At 38.7% G+C, this 27,465-nt stretch overlaps 1 protein-coding gene across 5 annotated transcripts in view; it reads right to left on the bottom strand.

The window, feature by feature from the left end:
* The window catches only part of FNDC3B (fibronectin type III domain containing 3B), a 361,399-nt gene that overhangs the window by 127,889 nt on the left and 206,045 nt on the right, over window positions 1–27,465 (bottom strand). For all 5 annotated transcript variants that reach the window (XM_001165324.8, XM_016942296.3, XM_063807331.1 and 2 more), the window contains 2 exons: window positions 25,313–25,556; window positions 21,546–21,827 (listed from right to left, as the gene is read on the bottom strand). In XM_001165324.8, the coding sequence (XP_001165324.1) occupies window positions 21,546–21,827; window positions 25,313–25,556 (526 nt within the window). The remainder of the gene's footprint in view (window positions 1–21,545; window positions 21,828–25,312; window positions 25,557–27,465) is intronic.

The raw sequence follows: 27,465 nt of genomic DNA, 5'->3' as shown, positions 1-27,465 counted from the left end.
TAAATGATGCCATCTAAATGAGGAACCTATTAAGGCTCATCATCTCCAACAATTAAACGATCGTACTTGCCCAGAGTTACAGTCCAGGAAGATAAAGTGAAATAAACTAGAGAAAAAGCAAAGAAGTTTTGTGCAGATTTGAGTTTACAGCTACCTAAGATTGTGAAATTATAAGCATTCCATCTGCTCACCAGCTGTGGTCCCTAATCCTCTTTAATAATTTCAGCTTGCACAAGTCCATGAGAATCAAGACGTCTTCCAAATTTCATTTTACACTAGTTGCCAGGATTGATTTTTAGACACTGGCTTCCAATGAAAGCAGCCTAAAGTTGATTTCCCTAGCAGGTGTTAATTTTCAGAGCAGTGAAAGGAAATAAGAAAAGAGACTAAGAGTGGAAAGAAAGAAATTAAGGAAGTTCTAAGATCATCATATTAGGTTTTTAGGGTTCTATGCTCTTCAGCAAAACCCAAAGGCTCAAATACAGAATAGTCTCCTGAAATGTGAATCTAAAAATTCCCTAAAACATGTAAAAAGCAACATATTAAGTAAGATCATTTCCAGTTGGGTCTGAAATAAGGTTTATTTCTTGTAGCAGCCAGTCCTTCTCCCCACTACAGCCCATCAGCTCTCAGATATCTCTGGTCACTGACCAGAGATGGGGTCTCAGAGCTGTGACTGTTCCCCACTGCCACAAAGGTTACTTTTCCTTAAGGTATTTAATCTTAGGGCAGTTTCTGGCTTGGTTTCATAATGGGAGGTCCTTATAGCCTAACCCAGGAACAGAAAAGGTGTTCTACTCAGACAATACCCAAATTTTATTAAAGTTGCAAGCAGGACTCATGGTTCTGTGTTTTACTACTTTTAAACTCCAAAATACCTTTCCAGTCCCCGCTCTCTTATAGCTATTATACAGAGTATGAGAAAGAATGATTTATTTCTGACTTTTGAGATTGGTGACAATCTTGTTTTCAGGCAAACACAGGTTTATAATATCTCCATATTTTTAGTTTAGACTGCTGGAATATTAAGAAAAAGCAAAAATTACCCATCTCTGCTTAAGCCCAATGGTGATCTAGACCCTAGTGACAGTATCAGCAAGGGCTACGATGTGTTTCCTATTCACACGTGTTCTACCAGAACAAGACCATATCTTAGGCTACATAATCCAGGTTTTCTCTTCTAGAATGCCATTATTAGGAGGCCTTCTGAACCAAGATGGCAGTGTCTATCCTTGTTCCAAATTGTCAGTGTACTACCTGGTACAGAATGCTTGCATGCGTGGATGGTGTCTCCAGCAATAATTCTCGAAGCAGAGCCTGTTGCTCTGTCTTGCACTGAACATTTGGAGAAAGATGGCTCTCCATGTCTGCCTGGCTTTCTGATGCAGACTTGACGTTTACCTAAGAACTCTCTCATAGGAGCATGGAGACCAGTTAAGGCAGCCCCAGCTGGCAGAGCCAAGTGGGAATGAGTAGGTCAACAGGCCCTAGCATTGGCAAAAGTGGTCAAAAAGTCAGGTTCCACAACATTTCCCAACAATTAGAAAAGAATGTTTTCATCTTCTTTTTCATCAGAATAAGAGCACGTAAACTATTCTGAACAACAACAACAAAAAATGTGCTGAGTAATATTAAAGTTATTATACCATTTTTTCAAGATGTTTTTATAAAAGTCCTAAGAAATCGGAACTACTGAAGAGAGCTGGTATCTAAAAAAATCCCCAAACTATGTAGGAAATCAATAGTTTAAAACAAAAGGTTGAAACAGTTTCTATATTAAAACCTTGTTTTAATACTCCAAAATAGGTCTGTTGCTACGCAGTCAAGAGTATCTGAGTGAAATTTTAATTTCTATGAATTACATGAAATGTAATGAAAATTGGATAGGTGAAAACACAAAGTCCAGGTTCTACCTAAGGGTAAAAGCTAATGATAGCGGAAATAATACTAGACTGCCAAAATAACTCTACAAACACCTAAAGAGGCTCATTCTTACTAAAAAAAAATGGAGAGAGCAACGATGACAGTTTCTTGCATTCATCTGGCTGGAAGGAAATACAAGACCACATTTATAGGAAAGGCCTTCATTTGTGGGGCTGAAATAGGCTTACCATAGAATTCTTACCTGGCATTTCAGTTCCTCAAAAAAGGGTTTCATACTGACTGTGCTACATGCTGTGCAAGACTGGCATTCAAGCACGCATAATAAACTATCTGGTAACTCTTTCCAACTGCAATGGAATTCTGTATTTTAACCCAAGTCTTATAAAATGAAATTTTTTAGATGAAAAGCAAATTTAGCAATTCGTATTATCTATAAAAGATGTCTGGAAGTTCCCTTGAGTGAGCTCTGCATGTTATCTTCTGCCAACTCCAATCTGTTTCCAATACAGTCAAGGGTGAACTCTTGCAGGAGAATATAGAAAATGTACACAAACAAACACAATAGAGTCAGCTAGTGGTGGGTGTCATGAAGAATATGTAGAGAAGCGTGATGTGATGAAGTAGTCCAAGAAGGTCTCTCTGACCCTGAAGCATTTGGGCTATGCCAGGAAGGAATGGGAGGATTCTACTATAGAAAGTATAAAAGAACTTTCCAAGAGAGAGAATACAGAGGGCAAAGGCACTAGGGCAGAATGGGCCCCACATGTTAGAGAATTGGAGAAAGTACGCTGTGTGGCAAGGGCACAGAGAACTGGAGCAGAGCTGGAAGAAGGCGCATCAGGCAGCAGCCATAGTAGAGTTTGCACTGTATGCTAAGTTCGAAAGGAAAACATGGGGGTTTTAATAAAAACTTCACCCAGCTGCTGTGCAGAGAACGAATTTTAAGGGAACAACAGCTAAAGCAGTGAGACCAGCAAAGAGAGTAACACTCTATTTTACCCATTTAAGCTCTATGAAAGTGCACATGTGCACACGCAAGCACAATATTACAAAACAAGCACTACAATAACATTGGAAATTTAGGAAAAGAGTCAAATTTAATGAAATATGTTTTGGATATACAGAAATGTGTTACTTGTCTCACAATAATTGATGTCATTTTCTAGACCTAACTTTTTGTATACAGTATTAATATCTAGGAAGAGTTGCCACTCAAGTGACTAAGAATATGTATTTGATGAAATGTCCTATAAAAAAGCACAGATTTAGGCCGCGTGCGGTGGCTCACGCCTGTAATCCCAGTACTTTGGGAGGCTGAGGCGGGCAGATCACGAGGTCAGGAGATCGAGACCATCCTGGCTAACACTGTGAAACCCTGTCTCTACTAAAAATATCAAAAAAAATTAGCCAGGCATGGTGGCACGCACCTGTAGTCCCAGCTACTCGGGAGGCTGAGGCAGGATAACTGCTTGAACCCAAGAGGTGGAGGTTGCAGTGAGTCGAGATCGTGCCACTGCACTCCAGCCTGGGCGACAGAGCGAGACCCTCTCTCCAAAAAACAAAATAAAACAACAAACAAAAAAACCACACAGATTTGTAGTACAGTTGGCTCTACAATCTGAAGAATCCAGAATAGGCTGGGGGCAGTAGCTCATAGGTGTAATCCCAGTACATTGGGAGGCCAAGACAAGGGGATCACTTGAGGCCAGGAGTTCAAAACCAGCCTGGGCAACATAGCAAGACCATCTCTACAAAAAAAAAAAAAAAAAAAAAAAAATTTTTAATTAGCCAGCCATGGTGGCACATGCCTGTGGTCCCAGCTATTCAGGAGGCTGAGGTAGGAGGATCACTTGAGATGCAGTGTTTGAGGCTGCAGTGAGCTATGATCATGTGACTGCATATCAGCCTGGATGACAGAGAGAGAGCCTAGGAAAGGAAAGAAAAAGGAAAAGGAAAGGAAAGAAAAAAAAATATGGAGATTTTAAAATAGGAAGAAAGTTGTGAATCACAATATGCACATTTCTTTGTAGTCTGAAGTTATCCTTGTTTCTAATGCTGCTGACCAGGAACATACTATAGCGGAGACTGTAACGTTCTAGACAGCAAGTAATACCAAAAGCAGTAAGTCATATTCTCTCCACTTAAGATTTCAACATATTTCCACGAATGCTATGGCTCAAACAAACAAACAAAAAAAGCCAAATACTATTAAATGGAAAATGTATTTCGGACTCCAGAACTATTCTCAAATAGTAAAACAATTTAACAGACACACTTTAATAGTTTTTCCCAAAGTCGTTTATTTTTCTCATTTAAATTGATTCCAAAAGGAACTGGCAGGGCATGGTATATGCTGCAAGTGACTGATATTTGTATGGAAAAATCACATAAGTAGCTAAAACCAAAGGATCATGAGCATGGGTAGAACTAAATGGCTTGAATTAGACAGATCCAATTTTTTAAATGCATGGAAAGATTGGAGAAACTATTCCACAGAGGTAACATAATGTGATCTCCCCTCAGCTTTGCCTCTCCTCTATTAAGGTCCTAGCAATACCACGAAAGTTGATTATACAACTGAACTACCTTAACTTGAGCCTGGCTACATGGACAGCTGTGATCTACATGACTTGTATTTTTTATCCCTGATTTCTCTATTCCCATGTACAGAGTGTCATGGTATTTGTATCTGCCGTTCTCTGTCACATATTATCTTGGCTGATATCACATGATCCAGCTGAGTTCTCAGGTCTGGCCAAAACACTTTTTCCCCTACTTCTTGGTATTCTTTCTTCTTGCCCTATTTATACAATCAGGGCTTTGTAGTTCAACTTCATTATTCTCATCAACTTTTGTTTTAGAACTCTTTGTAACTCTAATTACTGTCCAGCTAATTTTTGAAACCCACAGCAAATACAGAGTTTTAACTAATTTGTTCATTTAATTAATGATGCACTGATGTTTAAACTATATAATTAAGTATGCTTGACTTTGATGTATACATTATTTTCCGCCAAGTATGACAGGATTAAAAAATTCTGGAGGAGAGAAAAATCTCAAATGACTTAAAATAGTACTTCATATGTAGTTAAAATCTTCTATGTCTTTTCAATTTAGGCAAAACACCCACTGAAGGGTGAAAAAAGAAATCTAAGATACAAGTTTATTACAATGGGCAATAATTATTAAAAACAGAACAAGGCAGATAACAGGGCTTTAGAATTTGTCACCCACTTGGCATATGACACCTCAAGGTCCACAGAAATCTTCTTCAAAATTAAATTAATTATTAGACTCTGCCTACATGACAGCCATCAGAGAAGAGACACCTGTAATCAATCTATTATAACATTAGCTATTTAGTGTAATATCCAACGAGTACCAGCTTTATGTAATTTCCCTGAGGGCCATTTAACATTTACGGGACATAAGATTCATTAAAGATTACTTTTAAACTTTGTAAATCTTATCTCATGCTCCCTGAAAACAATCTTACTTACTTTTTAAAGAAAATATACGTTCCAAATCAGATAGGTTCATTTCACTTCTTCTTGGGAAATGCCATGAGCTCCGGTCATCATTTAAAAGGAATTATACAGATTCTGATATTTAACTATTAAATATGCCCTGAAAATACACAGCCGCCATTTTACATGTGAATACACATGCACGTCCACAGCACAACTCACTTCTATTTCCAGCACAGTTGTTACAGCATTCAGCTTTATGAACTGCTTAAACTAGCTTAATTTACTGTCCATAGGCTGGGCATGGTGGCTCACACCTGTAATCCCAGCACTTTGGGAAGCTGAGGCAGGAGGATCCTTTGAGCTCAGGAGTTCAAGACCAGCCTGGGCAACATGGTGAAACCCTGTCTCTACAAAAAATACAAAAATTAGCCAGGCATGGTGGCACATGCCCATAGTCCCAGCTACTTGGGAGGCTGAGGTGGGAGGATTGCTTGAGCCAGGGAGGTTGAGGCTTCAGTGAGCCAAGATCACACCACTGCACTCCAGTCTGGGTGACAGAGTGAGACCCTGTTCAAAAAAAAAAAAAAAAAGTGTGTGTGTAGATTTCCCTATGTAAACTGCTTCTCTAAAGAGAGGAGGTAGCTCTGCTAAATGATTCTTGGCCTGTGTTAGTAGAGACAGATACTTGCTGCTGCTATTGTACCTTTGGATGAAATTAACTGCAGCTCACTAAAAAGCATATAGCAGATAGTAGGTAGTAGATGTTGTGGAAGGTGAGGGTGTATCAATCAGACCTAGGATGCAGCCAAATGGGCTGGCTCAGCCAGGTTTCTAGAACACAGATGCTGGAAGGAGCCTGTGGTGGTTGTGAATGTTACCCTGCATGGAATAGTCTTTGGAGATATGATTAGGTTAAGGATTCTGAGATGGCAGATTATCCTGAGTTACCCAGATGGGACCTAAATGAGATCACATGTATTCTTACAAGGCAGAGACAGAGGAAGACTTAACACAAACAGAGGGGAAGAAAAGAGCAGAGAGATTTGAAGATGCTGGTCTTGAAGCTGGAGTGATGTGGCTACAAGCAAAAGAGTGCCAGCATCCACCTGAGGCTGGAAGAGGCGAGGAACAGATTTTTTCCTAGAGCCTCCGGAGGGAGCTCGGGCCTACCAATACCTTGATTTCACCTGGGCAACAATGATGTTGGGCTTCTGAGCTCTACATTCTCTCCAGAACTGTGATAGAATAAATTTCTGTTGTTTTAAATCACTGGCTTTGCCAGGCATGGCGGTGTATGCCTATAGTCCCAACTACTCAGGAAACTGAGGTGGCAGAATGCTGTGAACCCAGGAGTTAGAGGCCAGTCTAGGCAATATGGCAAGACCCCATCTCTATGGGGGAAAAAAAAGAAGCACCAGCTTTGTGTGTGCTGATTTGTTAGTCACAGGAAACAAACACAGAGCCCATCAGAAGTATGCCTCCATTGTGTTAACCTTCTCTGTGGACAGTAGTCATTACAATATGAAAAGAAAAACAGTGAAGAAAATTGGGCCAAATCAAAGGAACTGAGCTCAAGTGGCAAGACTGTGCTAGAGTTTATTACAAATTTATTTTTAATCCATTCTCCTATTAATACAGAACTGAGACTTGTTACTGAATTTTTAGGGTCTGATGACAGACTAGGTCACCACATGGTATTACCTCAAATTGAGCAGAGGGATAAAAAAGATTGAGAATACTGACATTTATCCCCACTCAAATGCAGTTACCTAGTCAAAAAATTAATTCCTATCTTTTTCTTTTAACTTATTGTTCTTCCCATCTTGTGCATTAAAATAATTCAGAAATGCTGAGGGAACATCTGCTCACAACAAGGCAGCAGAAAAACAGACAATATGCTTTCTAATAAGCCTGGTGGTAGAATGTTCTTTTGGAAGCAGGTACTATGTACAGTGTCCATAAATCTAGGCCTGAAAATATTCCCTGAAGACTTATGAAATTGAATAAAACTGAAAAATTATACACACGAGTTCCCACAAAACATTCAGTTCTCAAAGGCTTCAAATTTTTCTCTTGAATAAAAGTAATTTTCCAGGAACAAAACTACTACCTAAATAAAGTATAATAACATAATTGTCACCTATAATTACCAATTGTCTGGGGATGGTTTATTTTCAATGTTGAAGTCTCAGTCACCAGCATTAATCAATAGGACTCTAGCCACCATTTCAAGTAAACATCTTGGGCACTCATTTTATTCCTTCATATCTTTATAAAATCCAGTAGCTCCTGCCTTAAACAGATTATTGATCTACTGCTCCCCCGAAAATATCATTTTTAATATCTATTTGCAAAAAACATCCTAGCAGTGGACACATTACCTGAGTTCTTTGATGTTCACTGTTTTCTCTCCCTAAACATTTTACTGTATTTTGACACTGAAAGTAAAAACAAAACAAATTCTAGCATACCAACAGCTGAGACACAGAGTAGAGATATACTTTGTATAGATACCTATTAATTATCCTTCATATTGATGTGTGGAATATTAAGTTGAAGCATGTAAAATTTCAAATATTCAACTATTTTTGATCTATAGAAATAGTAGTTTCCCACCTACAGAAATAGTAATCTACCCAATATTACAAATGAACCCTAGAGATAATTTCTAAGAATCATTTTAAGTTTCAGGTTTTCCACACACACCAAATGTTTATCAGAGCCGCACTTGGATATATTCTCCCTTATCCTCTTATCGAGGTTGTTTACCTCCTACTGAGATCATTAAAGATAAAAATGGACAAAAGGAAGGAAATGGAAATAAGATGACAAGGACAATCTAGCAACTGGACCATGCACCCTTATTAAAGAAGGGCAGTTAGCTTATCTAAAATGCTTCCTTTTCCTTGGATGCACTCAATGAGCTTGTAACATAGTCTTAAAATAAGAGCAATTATTGAAACTTTCTTCTTCAAAAGTAAATAGGTTGACAGCTATGACAACAATCTAGTATTAAAAACATCCTTCTCATGTATCTTTATCATTTTCTATTTCCTTACCCAGTTCAAAATGCAAAATAAAATAAAAAATACCTCAGCAGTACATGAATGAATGAAAGTGTTGAATTTTAAAAGTCCATTTATAGTATTAGTGATGATAAATATGGCAAGTCTTGGAAGCCAGATATACAGAACAGGAGAGAGGGGTAGAGAATTCATAGAATCTAAAAATGCAAGAAACAAACATATAAAATAGAAGAAAAAGAGATGAATGAGAATCCTAATTTCTGGGTACAAACATCCCACAGATTATTCAGTTCAGAAAACCAAGTTCTGAAATCTTAACTATAAAGACTAAGATTTAGATGATTACTGTATCTCTCATTCCAACTATGGGTAGCAGGGCCATAGAACCTGCTGTCCTTGACATTATTTAAAAGAAATGATGCAGGGCTGGGCGTGGTGACTCACGCCTGTAATCTCAGCCCTTTGGTAGGCCGAGGCGGGAGAATCACTTGAGCCCAAGGAGTTCGAGACCACCCTGGGCAACAAAGTGAGACCCTGTATCTACCAAAAATAAAATAAATAAAAAGAATTAGCCAGGTGGGGTGGCACATGTCTGTAGTTCCAGCTGCTCAGAAGTCTGAGACAGGAGGATTGTTTGAGCCAAGGAGGTCGAGGCTGCAGTGAGCTGTGATAGCGCCACTGCACTCCAGCCTGGGTAACAGAGCAAGACCCTGTCTCTCCCCCCACCCAAAAAAGAAAAGAAAATGAAGAAATGACACAGAAAACAGGCATGGAAGCACTGCAGAGTCAGGCAGATCAGGAAATCCTATTGATTCTATGATGCATGTATGTTTACTACCTAAAAGATCATCTTTCTTCTGAGAAATGCTAACGCAATAGCAACTTACCTAACTTACTCTAAACAGTCCTCATGCGTAATGTTGTAGATGATGTTGAGACCACTATACCAGAGATTAAACTCTATAGGGAATAGTACTTCCCAGACAAGAAATTCTTCAATGAAATGAAGATATAGTTTTCAAATTGAAAACTGTCTACAATTACATTGGAGCCATCTTCCCATGGATGACAGTGTAAGTAGTAAATAATACGAATGCTGTCAGTGTGTCAAAAAAAAAAAAAAAAAACACTTGATAGCTGAATAATTAAGGCACCCATAACCATTTTTCACTTAAGTAACACATCATTTTTAACAAAGCTTTCAAGAGATGCTGGTATATTATAGAGTTCCTTGGAGCAACATTCCAACAAAAGATAAATCTTCCTGAAAGACTAAATATGAATTTTTTTAAAATGTGCTTGGCAAGACACTTAAATAGTTTTGAGGAACTCAGTGAACCTAAAATATGGCAGTTTCTCCATCCCTCCTGGTTTGAAAGATCTTACTGTTCCATACAATAATTTGTGTCTTTTCGAATAAAAAGGAAAAAAGGTCAATGGAAGTTCACCATGTGAATTAAGAGAAGCAGTAATAAATGCATTTATGAAAAAAAAATTTTAACTGTTGTAGACCTAGTTCTTCCCACTCACTTCCTCATGTTGCTTTCATGAGGTAATTCTAACAAGTCTAGAAAGCAAGACTTGATTATTTCACAGAAATGCCATATATATACATATATATATACACACACACATATATATATATAGCTTTTTATTACATACCAAGGGGATATGAGAGTGAATTTGGTTTTAAGAGGACTTGAAATAAGCATGACATCTTCATTTAAAGCAAGCTGCTTTTGACAAAGGCATACTAACCCAGGAATAAAGGAAAAGTGCTGCCCTCTCTCCCAACTTTCTAGGGCTTTTTTTTTTTTTTTTTTTTTTTGAGTCGGTCTCACTCTGTCATCTAGGCGAAAGGGCAGTGGCATGATCAACACTCACTGCAGTTTTGACCTCCTGGCTTCAAACAATGCTCCCATCTCAGCTTCCCAAGTAGCTGGGATTACAGGCATGCCCACCACATCCAGCTAATTTTTTTTTTCAGAGATGGGGTCTTGCTATGCTGTCCAGGCTGGTCTTGAACTCCTGGGCTCAAGCAATCCTCTCGCCTTGGCCTCACAAAGTGATCCTCCCATGCCTGGCATCTTGTGCTTAATTTTTAACTTAAAACAAAAAATAAAAATAAAAAATTCTCAATTTCCAGTTTTTAGGCACATCAAAACTCTAAAATATCATTTTAACAACTTCAAGTCATATTCAAAAAAACCTAATACCTCCGTATAGTGTACTGCTACTCCTTGCAAAGTTCTACTAAAGACTTCACTTTTATTTTGTTTATCACGTTAATGCATGCTGGCAGTGGATGCTCTAATCCAGCACAAGAGGAAGACAAAAGCATCAGGAAACTCCGAATAGGAAAAGAGTAGGAGATGTATTCACATGGAGATTTGTTCCAAGTGGATCTGCCAGCAGAAGGGCACATGGACCACAATAGGGCAAAAAGGCTTTCCCCGTCTCCACCCAACCCCTCTGGGAAATGTTAACCTAGTAGGAGGAATAGACTATACAATAATGGAACCATGAAACCTCTCTTATTTTCTGCCCGTTTTTTTCCCAAATTATCTTTATTCCACAGTCTATCCAATCATCCCTGCCCACTGTGTGCTCCTTTCATTCCACTTGTTTTCCTGTTCTTACCACTTCCTTTTATTTCAATGTGCCATTCCTCTGAAGCCCTTCTCATTTCTTTCCAGTCTCGTTATTTTCCAGTCTTCCTGAACCATCACAATTCTCTTTTATGCTTGGAGCAAATCATCCCCACCATGACCTGGTCTTTTCTGGCCTTTTCTGAGAATAACACCTACATGGAAAGTCCCCTTCTTCTGATGCAGCTGGAAAGAAGCAGTTACAATCTGGAATGGGGAAGGGAATGGCAAGGGGAAGAGTTTTTTAAAAAGCAAATTCAGCACCAGAGAAAAATGAGGAAATGTTATAGTCAACTATGGGGAGCATTTCACTTATTACTTTGTAAATTGCATGCACTGAGCTATTATGTGGGTACAATAGTAATGGCAAAACCCACAATTATTTGTGCACCAGCCTAATAGAATCACTGTTGTTTCCCAGGGACCTTTCCCACATCACACTTGTGTTATCTACTCAATTCCTAGAATTTCAAAGTCTCATTACAGCACCAAAAACTGAAATAGGGTAATAGCGTCTGCTACACTGTGTGTCTGGTTGAGCAAATTAAATTTAAAATAAAAGCCACAGCTGACCATGGCAGAAAGCATGAAGAATAATGAACATATTTGCAGTATAGACTATAATTATCACATTACAATACTGATCATACAAAACCAGAAGTTCAACACCCTGCCTCTTGACATTGCAGTTTATGTAAAGATCCTAGAGCTCCATTCCACAGAAGGAGAAGCAATGACAAAATCGATGTTGACATAGCAGCAGGAAATTTGCCAAAATTCCATCACAAATGCTGAGACTCTTTCAGATAAGGTATTAACAGAAATGGTTTCCGCCTCGACACACCTGGTAGTCAGCCTCCATGATGCCTCGCCACCCCCATGATCTACTTAAACCTAGTGCTGACCCCTTCCACAATGTAGCAGGGCAGGTCTATGCAGCCCACAGAATGCGGAAGACATGGTGTACAAGTTGCCAGGTGTAAGGAAAGGTTGTGAAAGACTTGGAAATTTAGTGGGTTACCCAGTTAGTTTATCCATCTAGCTTAACTAATTGCCCTAATGCAAGGAATGTGGGTGGGAGAAAAATAAATACAGAGAAGTTGTTGTTTGCCCATCGCCTCCAGCTAATGTCCCCTGCAATCTCCCCCTTTTAGCAAAGTAACTTAGAGTGGTTAATTTGCTGAGTGGGTTCAAACAGAATCAAGCAGGCCTGTCAGACCCCATTCTGTGGGCTCACACAGAGAATTCAACCAGAGAGGTGACAGGGAAAAAGCACGGAGAGAGGACTGCACTTTATTCTTGCCCAGAATTCAGCAGGTTGTTTGTGGGTTGGCAATAGTCCGAGAACCTTTTTTGGGGAGTGGATGCCCCTCTGAACTCTCCCCTATCTCAAGTCCTTGGCATTCACTATTACTTAACACTGACCCAGGCTGCAGGACGCCTTGCCCAACAGCATTCTGATGGGCATGCTCACAAGCTGAGGTTATAATAAAATGGCCCACAGAAAGCAGTTCTCACAAGGAAAAAATCTCATGGTCTTTCTTCACCAATACCACTACATTTTTAAAGCACTTAGTGTCTGAAATTGTACTAAGAGCTGATGATCGTCCTCTGAAAGAGATGCCATTAATGACCCCTATTTTCTACATACAAGAAAGAAATGAAGCCTTGAAAGATTAACTATCATGCCCAAGGGCACATAGTTCCCAAGTGGCTGAATTGAGACTAAACCAAGATCTGCAAGGTCCCAACTAGTACATATTTTGAATATGCTTCTGAGTATGGCACTTCTGTGATGACGATCTCTAACCCAGTTAAATTCAGAATTCAACTTAGCTAAATGAAAGAAATAACATATAGAAGTTTCAAATCAATAAAATTGAAGGTTACAAATATACCAGAAACAAACCATATCATCACTTATACCTGCTGTTTAAAGGGTTCTTTGGGATGACATTTATTTTACCAACATGGGTTCTGATGTCATCTAAATGCTGTCATGATCAGTTCCCAAGAAAGCAAAAAGGCAGAGAAAATAACATGGGTTTACAGAGTTCAGTACTACATATGGTAAAAACTAATCAAAATTCTGACCTCAAACTTCTGGTGAACATTCATTTCAAAAGAAAACTTGACGAATTATTTTTGCATGCTTTTTGTCTTTATATGCAAGTGAAAAATGTGAAGCTTCAAGTATGATTTAATGGGTTAAGACTTCTTAACTTGACATGACAAAAATATCTCATTTTGCCTGTTGAAAGAATCATGTAGTTAACATCTTTAAAACATTCCAGATTGCAACAAAAATACGAGGGGGAAAGGGCAAAATGCAAAAGATAGGATAAGTGATGTAACTTAATAAAGACAATTATATACTCTACTAATTAACAATTTGCGCCACCATGGTTTCCTCTTTGTTGAGCTGTAAATTTGCCTTTGCACTAGTAAAATCAACATCCCAGTAAGAGGGAAAAAAATCATCATAAAGGGGTCTTACAGAAAAGTAGTTATTCATAGTTTGATTTCTCCAGCCTTGGGCCTGCAGGATAAGGCCCAAGTCAGAAAGCGCATGTTAATGAGCAGCATGCTCCTTATGAAACAGGCTTCTGTCCCCAGAACTGTCTCCATCCCACACATAGACAGTTGCAAGGCGTTCAAGTGCGCTCGGCCCCTAACTAGAGTCACTCAGAGGCCCCTATAACTGAGCGGAGAGATCTGGCAGCCTACGCTTGAAATGGAAGTGGCGATGTTAATTGTCCAGTTTCCTGCCAAGAAGAATGCCTCATGTCTCTTGCATTCTGATCCAGGGGTCCCCACTGTCCTTTTAAAAAATAAAAGTTATTTGGGCTTGTTTGGACTATTTTTACTTTTCAGACTGTAATTGGCAGCCAGATGGATGAATTCCACTGACCTGAGCTCACTTTTAACTTTTCTCATGTTTTCTTGATCTTTTTGCAATACTCAGAATTTATATGCAGCTATAGACAGGTGAAAACACACAGTATTCATCATCACCTATAGACTTGAGAGATAAAGCAATATTAAAAATGTATCTAGAAACAGTACAGTGTTCAAATGCAGTAAGGGAAGCAGATACTCTGGGGGAAAAGAAGAACCCTGCCAACTCCAGCCTTCCAGAACACCTCGTCTGAGCATGCCTAGGATATGTGCTCACAAGACAGAAAAAGCTTACAAGAGAAAGAGGAAATCTGCCACTTGTGAAGTGCAAAAGCCCTACTAAATATCCTACTTTAATCAGAAAACAGAAAAGCACAAGCATTATCTGTTACAGGGAGCCAAGACCAAAGAGATTCCAAAAGAAAATCTGTCTTGACTCCCAACATTCCAGACCTTATTAACATTAAGCACGTCATTCCAGACAAAGGAAACCACTGTCAGCCCTGCGCAGGTGGATGCTGCTATGCCCTCCCAGAGCCCAAGCCATTCAGCAAAAGGACAGACTCCAAGGACCCAAAAATATCCACAGTCTCAGACCCCTAGAGGGAAAAAACGCCATCCCAAACCTTGGTGCGCTGTGACTTCTCATTATGAATAATTACTGTTATTGTGAATACACTTTCTTGCTGCTTTGGGGGAAGTAAAGCTGTAGTCTGATTCTGGTTTCTGAGCAATGATCACAAAATATAAGAATAGTAAGAGAAAAAATGCCAGGGAGGACCACCTGAGAAAGAATTAGAATACAAAGAACCGGTAATAAGGAACACTGCTGGAGTCAGAAAGCAATCTGCGAACTCTGAAAGACAAATGCACAAGAATAATGCCCTCATCACTGGCTTTCGGTATCATAACCAGAACCTGTGAGTCTATGTCGTGGAATGTGATCTAAAATGCAACTGAGTCTTTGGATTGTTAACAATTCCAAAGGTCAAATGCCAAGAGTATGCTGTATGTTCATTTTCTTCCATATTTGGAATTCTTGCCACTTTGTCCCAATTTTTCCCATATGGCAGTATGACTTCTAGAAGAGTTCACATAAGCTGCTACCTATATGTTAGTCACACAAAAGGAACTCTTCCACCACTAGTATATATTTATCACGATACAGATAGTACAAGGAACATACTTCAACTTAAACCAAGTGTTCCAACTGAATGCCTCCCACCCGCCGCTTTCCCACCCCTGCCATTTAAAATCTTGGTTAAAAATTGCTTGGCACTCAAAGAGCCAGCAGTTCTCAAATGCTACTGTGGCTTATTATTACCTGGAGTGCCTGATGAAACATAGATTGGTGGGCCCCACCTACACAGCCTGTATTCAGTAGGTCTGGGGCAGGTCATAAGGGTACATGTCTCACAAGCTCCTAGATGGTACTGATACTGCTGGTCTGAGCCCATGAGTAGCCAGGACCCAGGTGAGGGCTGGATCCCTGGGAAAGCCTTGTGGAGGGTGACAAGGACCCAGGTCCTCCACTCAAACCACTGGAGTTCTAGTGCTGTCTGCTTTCAGAGTGCGTGTGTGTGTGTGTGTATGAATGTGTGTGATGTGGTAGGGGTGAAGGGATACTGTATTTAAAACTGGTAATCCACACAAGATTGCCTGAAAAGAGAGGCAATCTGCTCACTGATAAGATTTTGAAAATCACTGACCGTAACTCACCTGTTCATTTTACTGAAAGGGAAACCACGGCTTCGTGAAATGACATGTTCTATGTCACACAGTCCAGAACACCGATTATTTAAAATCTTACAATTCCATTCTGTTTTTAAAATGTAAAAGTCATATATGAAAAAGACATCCTCACTCTTAGGGTAAGCCCCAGGAACAAAGTGAAGGTCAACAATGTCAACTGCACAAAGCAAATTTTTATACATAAAAAAGTGTTTGGAGGCCAGGCACAGTCGCTCACACCTGTAATCCTAGCACTTTGGAAGGCTGAAGTGGGTGGATCACCTGAGGTCAGGAGTTCAAGACCAGCCTGGCCATCATGGCGAAACCCCATCTCCACTAAAAATACAAAAATTAGCCAGGCATGGTGGCAGGCGCCTGTAATCCCAGGAGAATTGCTTATAACCTGGGAGGCGGAGGTTGCAGTGAGCCGAAATTGCGCCACCGCACTCCAGCCTGGGCGACAGAGCCAGATTCTGTCTCAAAAAAAAAAAAAAAAAAGTTTGGAAATTGTGACTTTACACTCTTGATTTCCTCTCCCTTCACCATCTGCCCACATATACACACAAACACACACACATACATATTATTGGGACTACTTAGGTCTTTTAAAATTAAACAGTGGATCCTCATCAAAGCTTTTGTTTTTTACTCTAAATTCACCTAATTATTCCTATAACAATATTAGCAGATAACCTAACTGCTTTCTGAGGGGCTATAACTGGCTGAAAATTGAAGGATTTCAGTTAGAAAACTGGATCCTCACTCACTGTATCCCACTCAATAACTTCCTTAAAATATTGTGTGCTTTGGTTTTTATCAAGAATAAAATGGAAGAAATGAAGCTTCCTTCTCACTCAATGAAGAGCAACAGAAACTTCTTTAGCTTCTGCAGTGAAAGGCAATGTGACTATTTTAACTGGGTTTTGGCCACAGAACAGGCTCAAGGCCCAGCTCTTGCATAATACTCCATACACAAGAACAAATTTTTCCATTCCTGTCCTTGAACATCTGTGGACTGGATGCCCAAGCACTGTTCTAAAATGAAATGCTGGGAGAGGAAGAGAAAAGGAAGGCAAAAACTCTTGAAATATTTTCCCCTAACTTATCTGCCATCATAATATGTTGGAGAGACAGGCAGGCTTCATAGAGGAGGTGATAACTGAGCTGGCTCTTGAAGGCCTGAGTTGGAGTTTGCTAGGCAGAGGAACTGGAAGGACAGGCCAAAAAAGGGGAATGAGGCATATTCACAAAATGGAGCAGAACACAGCATGTCTGGTGGGGAAATGTGAAGGGCCACAAGAGGTGAGTATGTGTCATATCATGCAGTTTAGACTTTATTCTCTAGACAGTGGGGAGCACCACAGAGGTTCTCAAGGAAGGAATTAAAATGTTGAGATCTATTTAACTGTAGCCACAAGAGAGGATGCACTGGAGAGGAAAATGAATAATCACACATCTTAAACCATAAGGTGGCCCTTCTGGGCAGTCTCTTAAGGTTCAGAGGGAGCAAAGAAAATCCTAAGAAACGTATGAGGAGACACCAGGGACCATGAGAAAGGAAGTCCCAAGAGGCTGTGCACCAGAGTTCTTTCTCACTCAGAGCTGGAAGTGCCCTAGGACAAGGTGACGAGGAGATGTGTGAGATCTGGTACCAATTCCACCAGAGAGGACCCCAGGGTATCTGTACATTTCTATCCAGTGGCAACCTTTCTTAAAAGAGCCTGGAAGTGTACAGGCACAGTGGCTCATGCCTGTAATCCCAACACTTTGGGAGGCTGAGGCCAGGAGTTGGAGACCAGGAGTCAAGGCCAGCCTGGTCAACATGGCAAAACCCCGCCTTTACTAAAAATACAAAAAAATTTGCCAGACGCAGTGGCTCACGCTTGTAATCCCAGCACTTTGGGAGGCCGAGGTGGGTGAATCACCTGAGGTCAGGAGTTCAAAACCAGCCTGGCCAACATGGTGAAACTCCATCTCTACTAAAAATGCAAAAAATTAGCCAAGCATGGTGGTGTGCGCCTGTAATCCTAGCTACTCGGGAGGCTGAGGCAGGAGAATCGCTTGAACCTGGGAGGCAGAGGTTGCAGTGAGCTGAGGTCACGCCATTGCACTCCGGCCTGGGCAACAAGAGTGAAATTCCGTCTCAAAAGAAAAAAAAGAGCCTGGAAGCAACTTTCAGAGACAGTGGTCCAGGAATGCAGGGTTTAGCTTTCAAAATGTAAGACGAGTTTAAGCAAAGGAAGCCACTTCTGGCTTAAAGAAGAAGTGTAGGGAGCTGGGGTGAGGGGAATGGAGCATGAAGGGAAGGGAAAAGGCTGCCAGATGGAGAGTAGAGAGATGCCTATTTTGAGAGGCAGCTATCTCAGATGAGAGGTGATCCTATAATAACAGGAGTCCTAAAGATGAGAGAGATAAGAATATTCAAGTCATAAGGGTTACCATTATATTAAAGTGTTAAGAACTAAAGCAAGGGTATTTTTAATATTTAATAATGGAAATTAAAATGCCCATTTTACAAAGTGAACATGGAAATTCAGGGAAAACTAAAAGGAAAAAGTAAGTAACAAAGCCCAATTCTAAGCCAAGTACTATATGTCTAATACTAAAGCCCCAACTGTTCTCGGCTCACATCACACCATTAGCTCCAAGGGAGTGCAAGAAGACAGAGATCCCATATTTCTCAGAGTGTACTATGGGCCTCTGTCATGCCTGTTTTCCTGAAGGTAACAGTAAATGAAAGGGGAGGCTAGCCACAGAGCAGTTTCCTTGAGCAATGCAACACTTTGTTCCAGGAAAAGGAAATGGTACAATAGCTTTGTGTGTTCAAAAAGAAGGCTTACTCTGGAAAACAAGGCAATTAAGAAAACAGGACTCATTTAACAATATTTACTGAGTACCTACTATGTGTCAGGTACTAGAAGGAGGGAGAGAATGATGAATAAAACAGATACAGTCCCTATTCCATACTGTGTACAACTTGGTTAACCATCCTTATTACTATGATAGTATAATAATTTTCCATCTTGGCTGATTAAACATTATCCCCAATGGAGGTTTGATTAAAAAAAAACATGAAGTCAAAAGCGGTATGAAGATTCTGATTTAGTAGGTCTAAAATGGGGTCCATGAATCTCTATTGCTTTAAAGTTTCTGAAGCATAGTTAACTGAGTGAACTAGACCTCAAGAGAGAAATTAAGGTATCTGCATCTTTTTAATACATGTATTTATATTAACATGAGTTGTTTGCTTCTTTTACATGTGCTTAGTTTTACCACAGGACCAGGCACAAACTTAGTCTTTTTTTAAAGATTTGTTTTTTGTAAGTGATAAAAAGTTAAATTATTCAAGCAAATTAACTCAAAGGCAAAGGAATTATAAAGTAAAAAGAAGGAGGCCGAGGTGGGCAGATCACCTGAGGTCAAGAGTTTGAGACCACCCTGGCCAACATGGCAAAACCCCATCTCTACCAAAAATACAAAAATTAGCAGGGTGTGGTGGCACACGCCTGTAATCCCAGCTACTCAGGAGACTGAGGCAGGAGAATGACTTGAACCTGGGAGGCGGAGGTTGCAGTGAGCTGAGATCACACCACTGCACTCCAGCCTGCGTGACAGGGCAAGACTCCATCTCAAAAAAAAAAAAGTAAAAAGATTTCTCTCTTCTGGCCATGAGGACAACTTAACCTAAGTAAAACATTAAATAAAAAAAAACAAAAACAAAAAACACACACAAGTCACATGTTATGGTTAGGTATATATTCTATTCTTGTGCAAACCACATATGAACCTATTAGGTTTATCATACTAGTAGTAAGTATAGTTTTAGATTAATCAGGTGGCACTGGAAACTTAAGAATCAGTTAAGAAGTCTGTTTCTGGGGCACAGATTTAGATGTCAGCCGCAGTAAACTCCAGCAGGAGATACACTGTAAGGATGAGAAAGCAGGAAAAAGCCTTTTGGGATCCTAGGAGCCAATAACCACATTTTGAGGCAGACACAACTGAAACATTGTGAGCCACTTGATGGACCCCATGAACAAGAAGTGTTTTATTCTTCGTCTACACTATGTGATTCACGTTTGCCTTTTTGCTTTGACAACCAGGAGGCTGAAAACAAAATATATGGCTCACATCAAGCAACGCTTACCGGAACCCTGCTTCATCTTATTAATATTTTCCTTCCCTTATCATCTTTCGGCTCCTTAATGCTTACATTTATTTTATCTGCTTCTTTGTGTCTAAGTCATTTCCCTTAAATCAGTTTTGGTGCAAGGCAAGGTGAAAATTATTAAAGAATGAGTCAAGTAATCAAAGTACTTCAAACCTCGTAAGCTCTCTGGACAATTTATACATTCTCTCTCGCTTTTCTTTGGATAAAAATTCTCTTCAGGAAAATCTATTCCTAATTTTTTTGGTATGAATTCTTGTATAGTCATGGTTAAATTGTAACATTGTTAATAAACTAATTTCAAACTTAGAAATTACAGTATCATTTGACTAAAAATTATATGAGACCCAGCATCTTCCCTTAAGAGCTGTGTAAAAGTCTCTTGAATCTTTGCTTTCTTTTGTATGATACTGATTTATGTTTCGTTGAAGAGTTATAAGAATAACATGTGATAATTGCATAGAGTTTGGAAAATAGAGAAAAGAATACATAATTCAAATTAAAAGAACACATGATCTATTCACATTTCACCGTATCTTACTATTCCTCTCTCAAGCTGAAATTCACTCACCCAAATAACGTAGGGGGAAATGCCGATGGCGATATTTCATTTTACCTAAACTTCCTCTCTCTTGTCAGAAGCTCTTCCATAGACACTCAAAAATACACAAATTCCATCTTTTTCATTCACAATCACATTCTCACAGACACAGTCCCTTTTTCTAACTGAATGAGATGCAGTAAGGAATCCATAAATTCAATGAGTGTTATAATCAATGAGTGTTATAATCAGATTCCTTACTGCATCTCAGTCAGGTAGAAACTGGGACTGTGTCTGTGAGAATGTGATTGTGAATGAAAAAGGGAATCTACTTGAAATAATTGATCTTATGTTTAAAAGTTGTTCAAGTCTTTGTTTTCCAGTCATTTATATCTATAAACTCACCTACCTTATCCAAATGCTACCTTTTTTGCCTCACTTAAGTCATTCTTCCCTATGCCTATAGAAAAAGCCACTGTTTTTCCTTATGTGGCATCAAAATAGGTTCTCTCTAAACTACCTCCAAAACTTCATTTAAACACATAAACCTTCCTCCAAATGAACTGATCTACCCAAGAGATTCATCTACAAAAAGACAGATGCCATTCTGAGTTGATGTTTCTCTACCTACATGTGGTGGCCCTCATTCTTCCATCTCATTCTTAGTTTCTGAACACTTAATTCACAGGCAAAAGGTGGTATGAGACAATAACCGATGCCAAAACTAAAAAGAAACATATTTCTGTGATTCAATGATAGATTTCATTACAGTAAGGAAGTAATTACATATGGTTTATGAGGTATAATTATTTTGAGATTTAAACTAGCCTACACTTTTAGAAAAATTATCTTTGGATTTCTTCCACATCTGTCTATTCAGAGAGTGAAACAACAGAAGTAGGCTAACATGAAAAGATTTTCAAATATTTGTTATTAAGTAGAAAGTTGCATGGCATATGTGACCAAAATGTAGTATTTCTGCCATGAAGTATTAATAAAAAATAAACAATGCAATATTCTTTCCTTACCAAGAAATAGATCAAAGAAGGTCTACTCAAATATTCTTAGCAGAACAACCAACCACCATGAAATAATATTCTCATGTAAAAGATGTGGAAACATCATTTGAGATGTCTCTGTCTTGATAATTCACTCTATGGCAAACATCTTGAGTATTACCTTGCAAGTCTGAATCATTCGACTTTGGGCTGCTTCTTGCTCGTCGCTCTGTTTTCTTAATTCCGGGACCACCACCGCTGCCGCCTCCGCCACTTCCACCACTGTGGCCCTTCCCATAGCCATTGTATACTGTTGTGCAGCTGCTTTTGTAGATAGAAGAAGGAGGGCTGTTGAGGCGGTTCTGGCGATCGATCTGGCGGTCTTTCAGTTTTTTGTGCGGAGGCTTGCTGTACTGGTCTTCTCGGGTGATGTAGCTTGACATTCCATAAAATGGTATAATTTCTAAAATGGATGATTATGATAAACCCAAACTCAGTTTACATTTTCAATAATAAATTATTAAATGGTCAAATGATCTGGCTCCTGAAGAAGTCTAAAGTATAAAGGAAGTCTAAAGTATTACTAAATAGAGTCTAATAAATATTTTTTAAGAAAATACTGCTGGGCACAGTGGCTCACGCTTTGGGAGGCCGAGGTGGGCGGACTGTCTGAGCTTGGGAGTTCGAAACTAGCCTGGGCAACATGGTGAAACCCCATCCCTACTAAAAATACAAAAAATTAGCCAGGCGTGGTGGTGGGCGCCTATAATCCCAGCTACCCAGGAGGCTGAGGCAGGAGAATCGCTTGAACCCTGGAGGCGGAGGTTGCAGTGAACTGAGATTGCATCACTGCACTCCAGCCTGAGCGACAGAGCAAGACTCTGTCTCAAAAAGAAAAAGAAAAAAGAAAATGCCATATACATGATATACATTTAAAGCATTCCCATTTGTTTCTAACCAATCAAGGAATAATCAATCATTAAAAACTACAGTGTGTTCAGAAAATTTCCTATATTACAGAGAATACTGAAGACAAGGTTGTTATCCCTAAAGAGCTCATATTCTAGTTGCATTTATAACTGAGTTTGATTTTTACCTTTCAATATGTTTTCAGTAGTTGCAATACATGAAAAAGTCAGAACAAATAAAATACCCCTATTAAACATGTACTTAGAATCAAGCTACTTTAAAAGTCTACTCATCCCTGCAGACAGAATAGTATTTCTATTGGGAAGTATATTGCAGTCAAAGTTTTTTGTGGCATACAAAAGAGCCAACATTTGAACAAATTTAACTAAGATAATGAGATGACACATTTCCATTTAAAATAATCAAAGCTCACAGAATCAGGGGAAATGTTCAAGGAGGAAGTATAAGGATAAAGAAAAGCCATCTCTGAAATCTGGTGCCAAACATAATAAGCTGTGGTCTCAAACTTCTCTTTTGGAGTAATAGAAGGCAAGACAAATGTAGAATGTCACCTGACTTTACTATGCACATTTTAAAGTGGCTCAAAAGAAAATAGAAGCCTGCAAGCAATCTTATGATCTCAAGGGGAAAACTTTATGTTAAATTTAAATTTTTAAATCAGTTCAAAATTATTTTTAGGTATCAGTAAAAATGACAATGCATAACATAAAGATTGGGTCCTTACATCTTTATAAGAAAAAAGGGTCACCTCTTCTATGGAGTGACAATATAAATTACCATCCAAATCTGAACACTTCTGAGAGCGAAAAGGAAGGAATATCAATAATTTCTTCAAGGCAAGAGACCTACACTAGGACTGTCACGGGCACAACAGAAATGTATGGTTACCCTGCATAATTTAACAAAACTGCTGTCTCAATTACTCAACAGTAAAGCTCCACTGTTTCTTACTGTTAACATAGCTAAAGCATAAACAAGAGTTGTTTTGTTAAAAAACAAATCTTCATGAGAGAACCAGTTTGCACTAGAGAACGTGTCAAAACAAATATAATCCTATTCAGAGAGTGTGTATCCAAAGAAACTATGTCAAAATATACCAGAAGGATAGTAAATGTTCTAAACACAACGATGCATTACACATGAGATTTAACATATTCACCATGGGCAGTAATAATCTTTTCAGACATGTTGAAAACTTTTAAAACTCTTATAGTTTAGAAAATTAATATTTAAATTGCTTTTAGGTATGCACACTAAGAACTAAGGTAAAAGAATATATCAATGGCTTATTTATGAAGGGAAGGGGTTTTGTTTTACTGCTTTAATTTGAAATCAATGAAGGCATTTTTATTTGCATACATTATTGCTCTGTGTTATTTTAATGGAATTAGACCCAAATACACCATAAAATGAAGAGACTACAATTTTGCTTAACTCTAATGACGATTTAAATCATACTGTTGTCTTGCCTAAAATTGCAAAGGACAGCATTTACAAAACAGTAACTATGTGGCATCCTACTAACAGACTGCTAAAATAAGGCAAGTCAGACATATACCAGCAAGCAATGAGTCAGTCACCAAGGCCTTTCATGTCATCAGAGCTCAGATACAGCCAGAAAGCTCTAAGAAACACTCAATTATTTAATGCATATTGAGTCAAAGCACTGAATACATTAAAAAATAATTACAGCTAACTAAATTTTTTCAGTTTTTATCCAAATGTTTTCATAGTATATCCCCAATACTTGATGTTTTCTTGGTGTGTCGCATGGAAAAAAGATCAAATTGATAGGAAGTTATTGATGCTGCTATGAAATCAAAGTATTGATTTCACGTTTTGCTATCATCCCCTTATACGACATTGTGAAAGCACCTGATTAATTTGAATCATGTCAAATTTCTTTGACTACAAAAAAAAAAATAAACAAAACACACATACAGTCAAATTCTATCCCTAAGTTACAACGATATATTTCACTTAAAATATCATCTCAAAAAAGTTTTTTCTGTGAATAAGTTATAATGTGAGATGAACAGGGAATAATTTTATATATATAAATATAATTATAAATAAATAATTAATTATATAGAAATTATATAATTATATATATATAATTCTTAAAAGTGATAACTTGCTCAAACATTCTATGGTATAACAGGCATTTCTTCTACAATGTATCTAAACCAACATAATAAATGTCTGAAGCAGTAAAATGCTTCCATTCATAGTCAGACTCAGAAGAAAATCACTTTGCAAAGTCCTAGAGGCTAAAGTCTAATTTTACCCTCAATTATCTGGTTTCTTAGTATCCATTTTGATAGAGAAAGCCTTTAGACTAAACCAACACCAGGGTCAAAACTTTAAAAAGATATAATGTTGGTAGCTCTGAGGCTCTTTTCATATCCAGGTAAGTATTTGCCTAACAATCAGTGAAATTGCAGCTGCACTAATGGCTACTCTTAAACTAAAAGCAGGTTCAGGAAGGCCACATCAACAGCCAGGGGATTTTTGAGTTCTGCCAGCATCACAACATAGAGCCTTTTAGGAAACCTAAAGGTTCTTGAGATTTCACAATCTTCAAACACTGGAAATGAGGCACAAAACACTTTTCAATTTCCCTTTAACTGGTAGATCATATGGATACCAAAGAAACGATGTGCCACAGTTGTACCTCAGGCCACTCTCACATACAAACATGCTTTCAGGACATGGGAACGATGTCACACTGCCACTTTTCTAAAATAAAAGGTGGCTACCTTACTCCTTGATCTTGTAAGGTGGGGGTTGGGGCCGAGTTTGTGAAAACTGAAAGAAAGAAAAAAAACTAAACCCACAAAGTAATTTTTCCAAGGCACCATTCAGGACAAAGGAAGCTAGGAATTCCCCATGAGTCTTACAAACCACCTAGATCCTTTTCTACTATGCTTATTTCACAAGAAACAAAGGGCCGCCTTGAACTATTGAAATGCTGTAATCAGTTTCAACGGCTCCTGACGCCAGCGAAAATCTACTCACCTTGCTCACCATATATTGTGTGGGGAAGATGATGCTGGGGAAAAAACTGAGGCGGCATATCTCCAGGTCCGGTAACAGGTGGGTAGTAAGCCGTGTGTGAGTTATGAATAAAATGTGGATGGTGAGTCAGATAGGGAGGGAGATGATGGGTTGGAGACATGGCTGAGGGGTAGCTTGGGGGATAACACTCAGGAGACTGGGGTGTGACCACCACCCGGCGGACTCCAGTACTATCTTCAATCACCTAAAGAAAAACACAAAAGGAAAGAACGCAGTACATATTAGCAGCCTATGAATATATATAGTATTAATAACTTCCACTTTAATTTTACTTTTCTTTCCACCATAGAAAAAAACAAATGCATGTTGTATTCTGGTTCTCTAGTTCAACCAGTCAAATGAGTTCTAGAAGTAATAACATGTAACTATAAAAACGTACAAAAACAAATTATTCATCGACATCTGATTCTGATCCCATGTAACTTTTTGGAGAGACCAGTATTTGATAATAAATCTTGTTTTTGTCTTAAAATTTTCACTGGCTTCATCCAAGACGAGTGAATTTAATGTGTGCTGAAACTGATTTTAGGAGTGACTTTTGAATTTAACTATCAGTTCAGTGGTTTTCCAGAAAGAGGCTTTCTGTGCCACCTAAGTACTTTTCCAGGGCTAGGCTTCTAGATATGCTGACAACATTCTTCCCCTTTCCTGCTTTAACATGCACAGTTCCATCATCATCAGGGCTTTAGGAAACAAAGGTGGCATTAACGTCAGAAGCCGTAAGTGTGCCCTAAGATTACTTAATCTAGGACTGAGGATATGGATGAAATGAGGGATTCTGACCAAAGAAAAACTTAAGTAACCCCAAATCAGTATGGACACTTTTGCTCCCAAGATGTCCTCATGATGAGTGTTGTGAAAGAAGATGCTTGGAAAAGCAACCTGCTATGAGAAAAGCAAGCCAATCAACACTCTATCCATTCTTTTTCCAATTCTTTGTTCATTATTTATTTTTAGAAATGGGATTTCACTCTGTTGCCCAGGCTGAAGTGCAGTGGCTACACGCAGGTGTGATCATCATACACTACAGCCTTGAACTGGCCTCAAATCATCTTCCTGCCTCAGCCTCCAAAGTAGCTGGGACTACAGGCATGCACGACCGTGCCCAGCTCCTCTGAATGTTTTCTAATTCATCCAAGAAGAGCAACGAAGGCAGCACAATGCCAATATTTATTGCCTCTGTGGCAATAAATGAAAGAAATAACTAACACAACAGATACCATGATCAAAAGGTAAAGCTGTAGGGGTACAGAGAATGATAACGTGAGATGGGAGAATCAGGAAAGGCTTCAGGGACCTCAAAGAATTGGCAGGGCTGGGACAGCTGAGAGATGGCCTCTAGGTCAGGGCCCTGCAAGGAAGTGGACACGGAGTAAACCTGGCAGTGAGGGCCAGGCTGCCAAGAAGCCATGCCAGCTGATCTAATCAAATGCACGATCGGGCACACACTCTGACAGGAAGTTTTGTTTTACAAAAAAAAAAAAAAAAACTAAAAACCCCACAAAACTGACCTTCTATATTGAAATGGATTTCTCATTATACCTCAGGAGGTTGATTATAGGACAAAATAAAATGACTTAATCATGTCTAAAACATCTTAATAACAACAAAAAACTATACTTAGCTTCATATTTTAAAAGTAGTGCTTAAGACAGATTGGCAAGTCTATCAATGTTTATGTTATATTTCAGTGTACAAAATAGGTTTAGATTGAATGAACGGCCATTAATCCTTATGTTAAAAAAACAAAAATCTTTACATTCATTAATAAATCTATCAAAATAAATGTTTCTACTGTGTTAATAGTTCATAAATAAGATAATATTACCTATTTAAAATTAAGATTCCTAGTCAGATGCCTAGGACACAGCTTTTCATGTGATCTTTAATAAATATAATCTCTTCTGGGCCTTGGCAAGCTAATCACACTAACCCCATTTATGAATGCATGGAAGCTAATTTACAAGTGTATGTGAAGTGGGTGCTTAAACCATGACATTGGAAATTCTCATGCATGTATTGATAATTATCATCAAAGCTTCTTCTATTTTGTCTAAAACATAGAGCTGCATGCTGTTTGGTAGCACATGTAT

The sequence above is a fragment of the Pan troglodytes genome, chromosome 2, assembly GCF_028858775.2.
Source record: "Pan troglodytes isolate AG18354 chromosome 2, NHGRI_mPanTro3-v2.0_pri, whole genome shotgun sequence".
NCBI classification, from domain to species: Eukaryota; Metazoa; Chordata; class Mammalia; order Primates; family Hominidae; genus Pan; species Pan troglodytes.
Note: the sequence above shows the minus strand (reverse complement) of the source record. Positions and strands in the feature narration are given on the sequence as shown.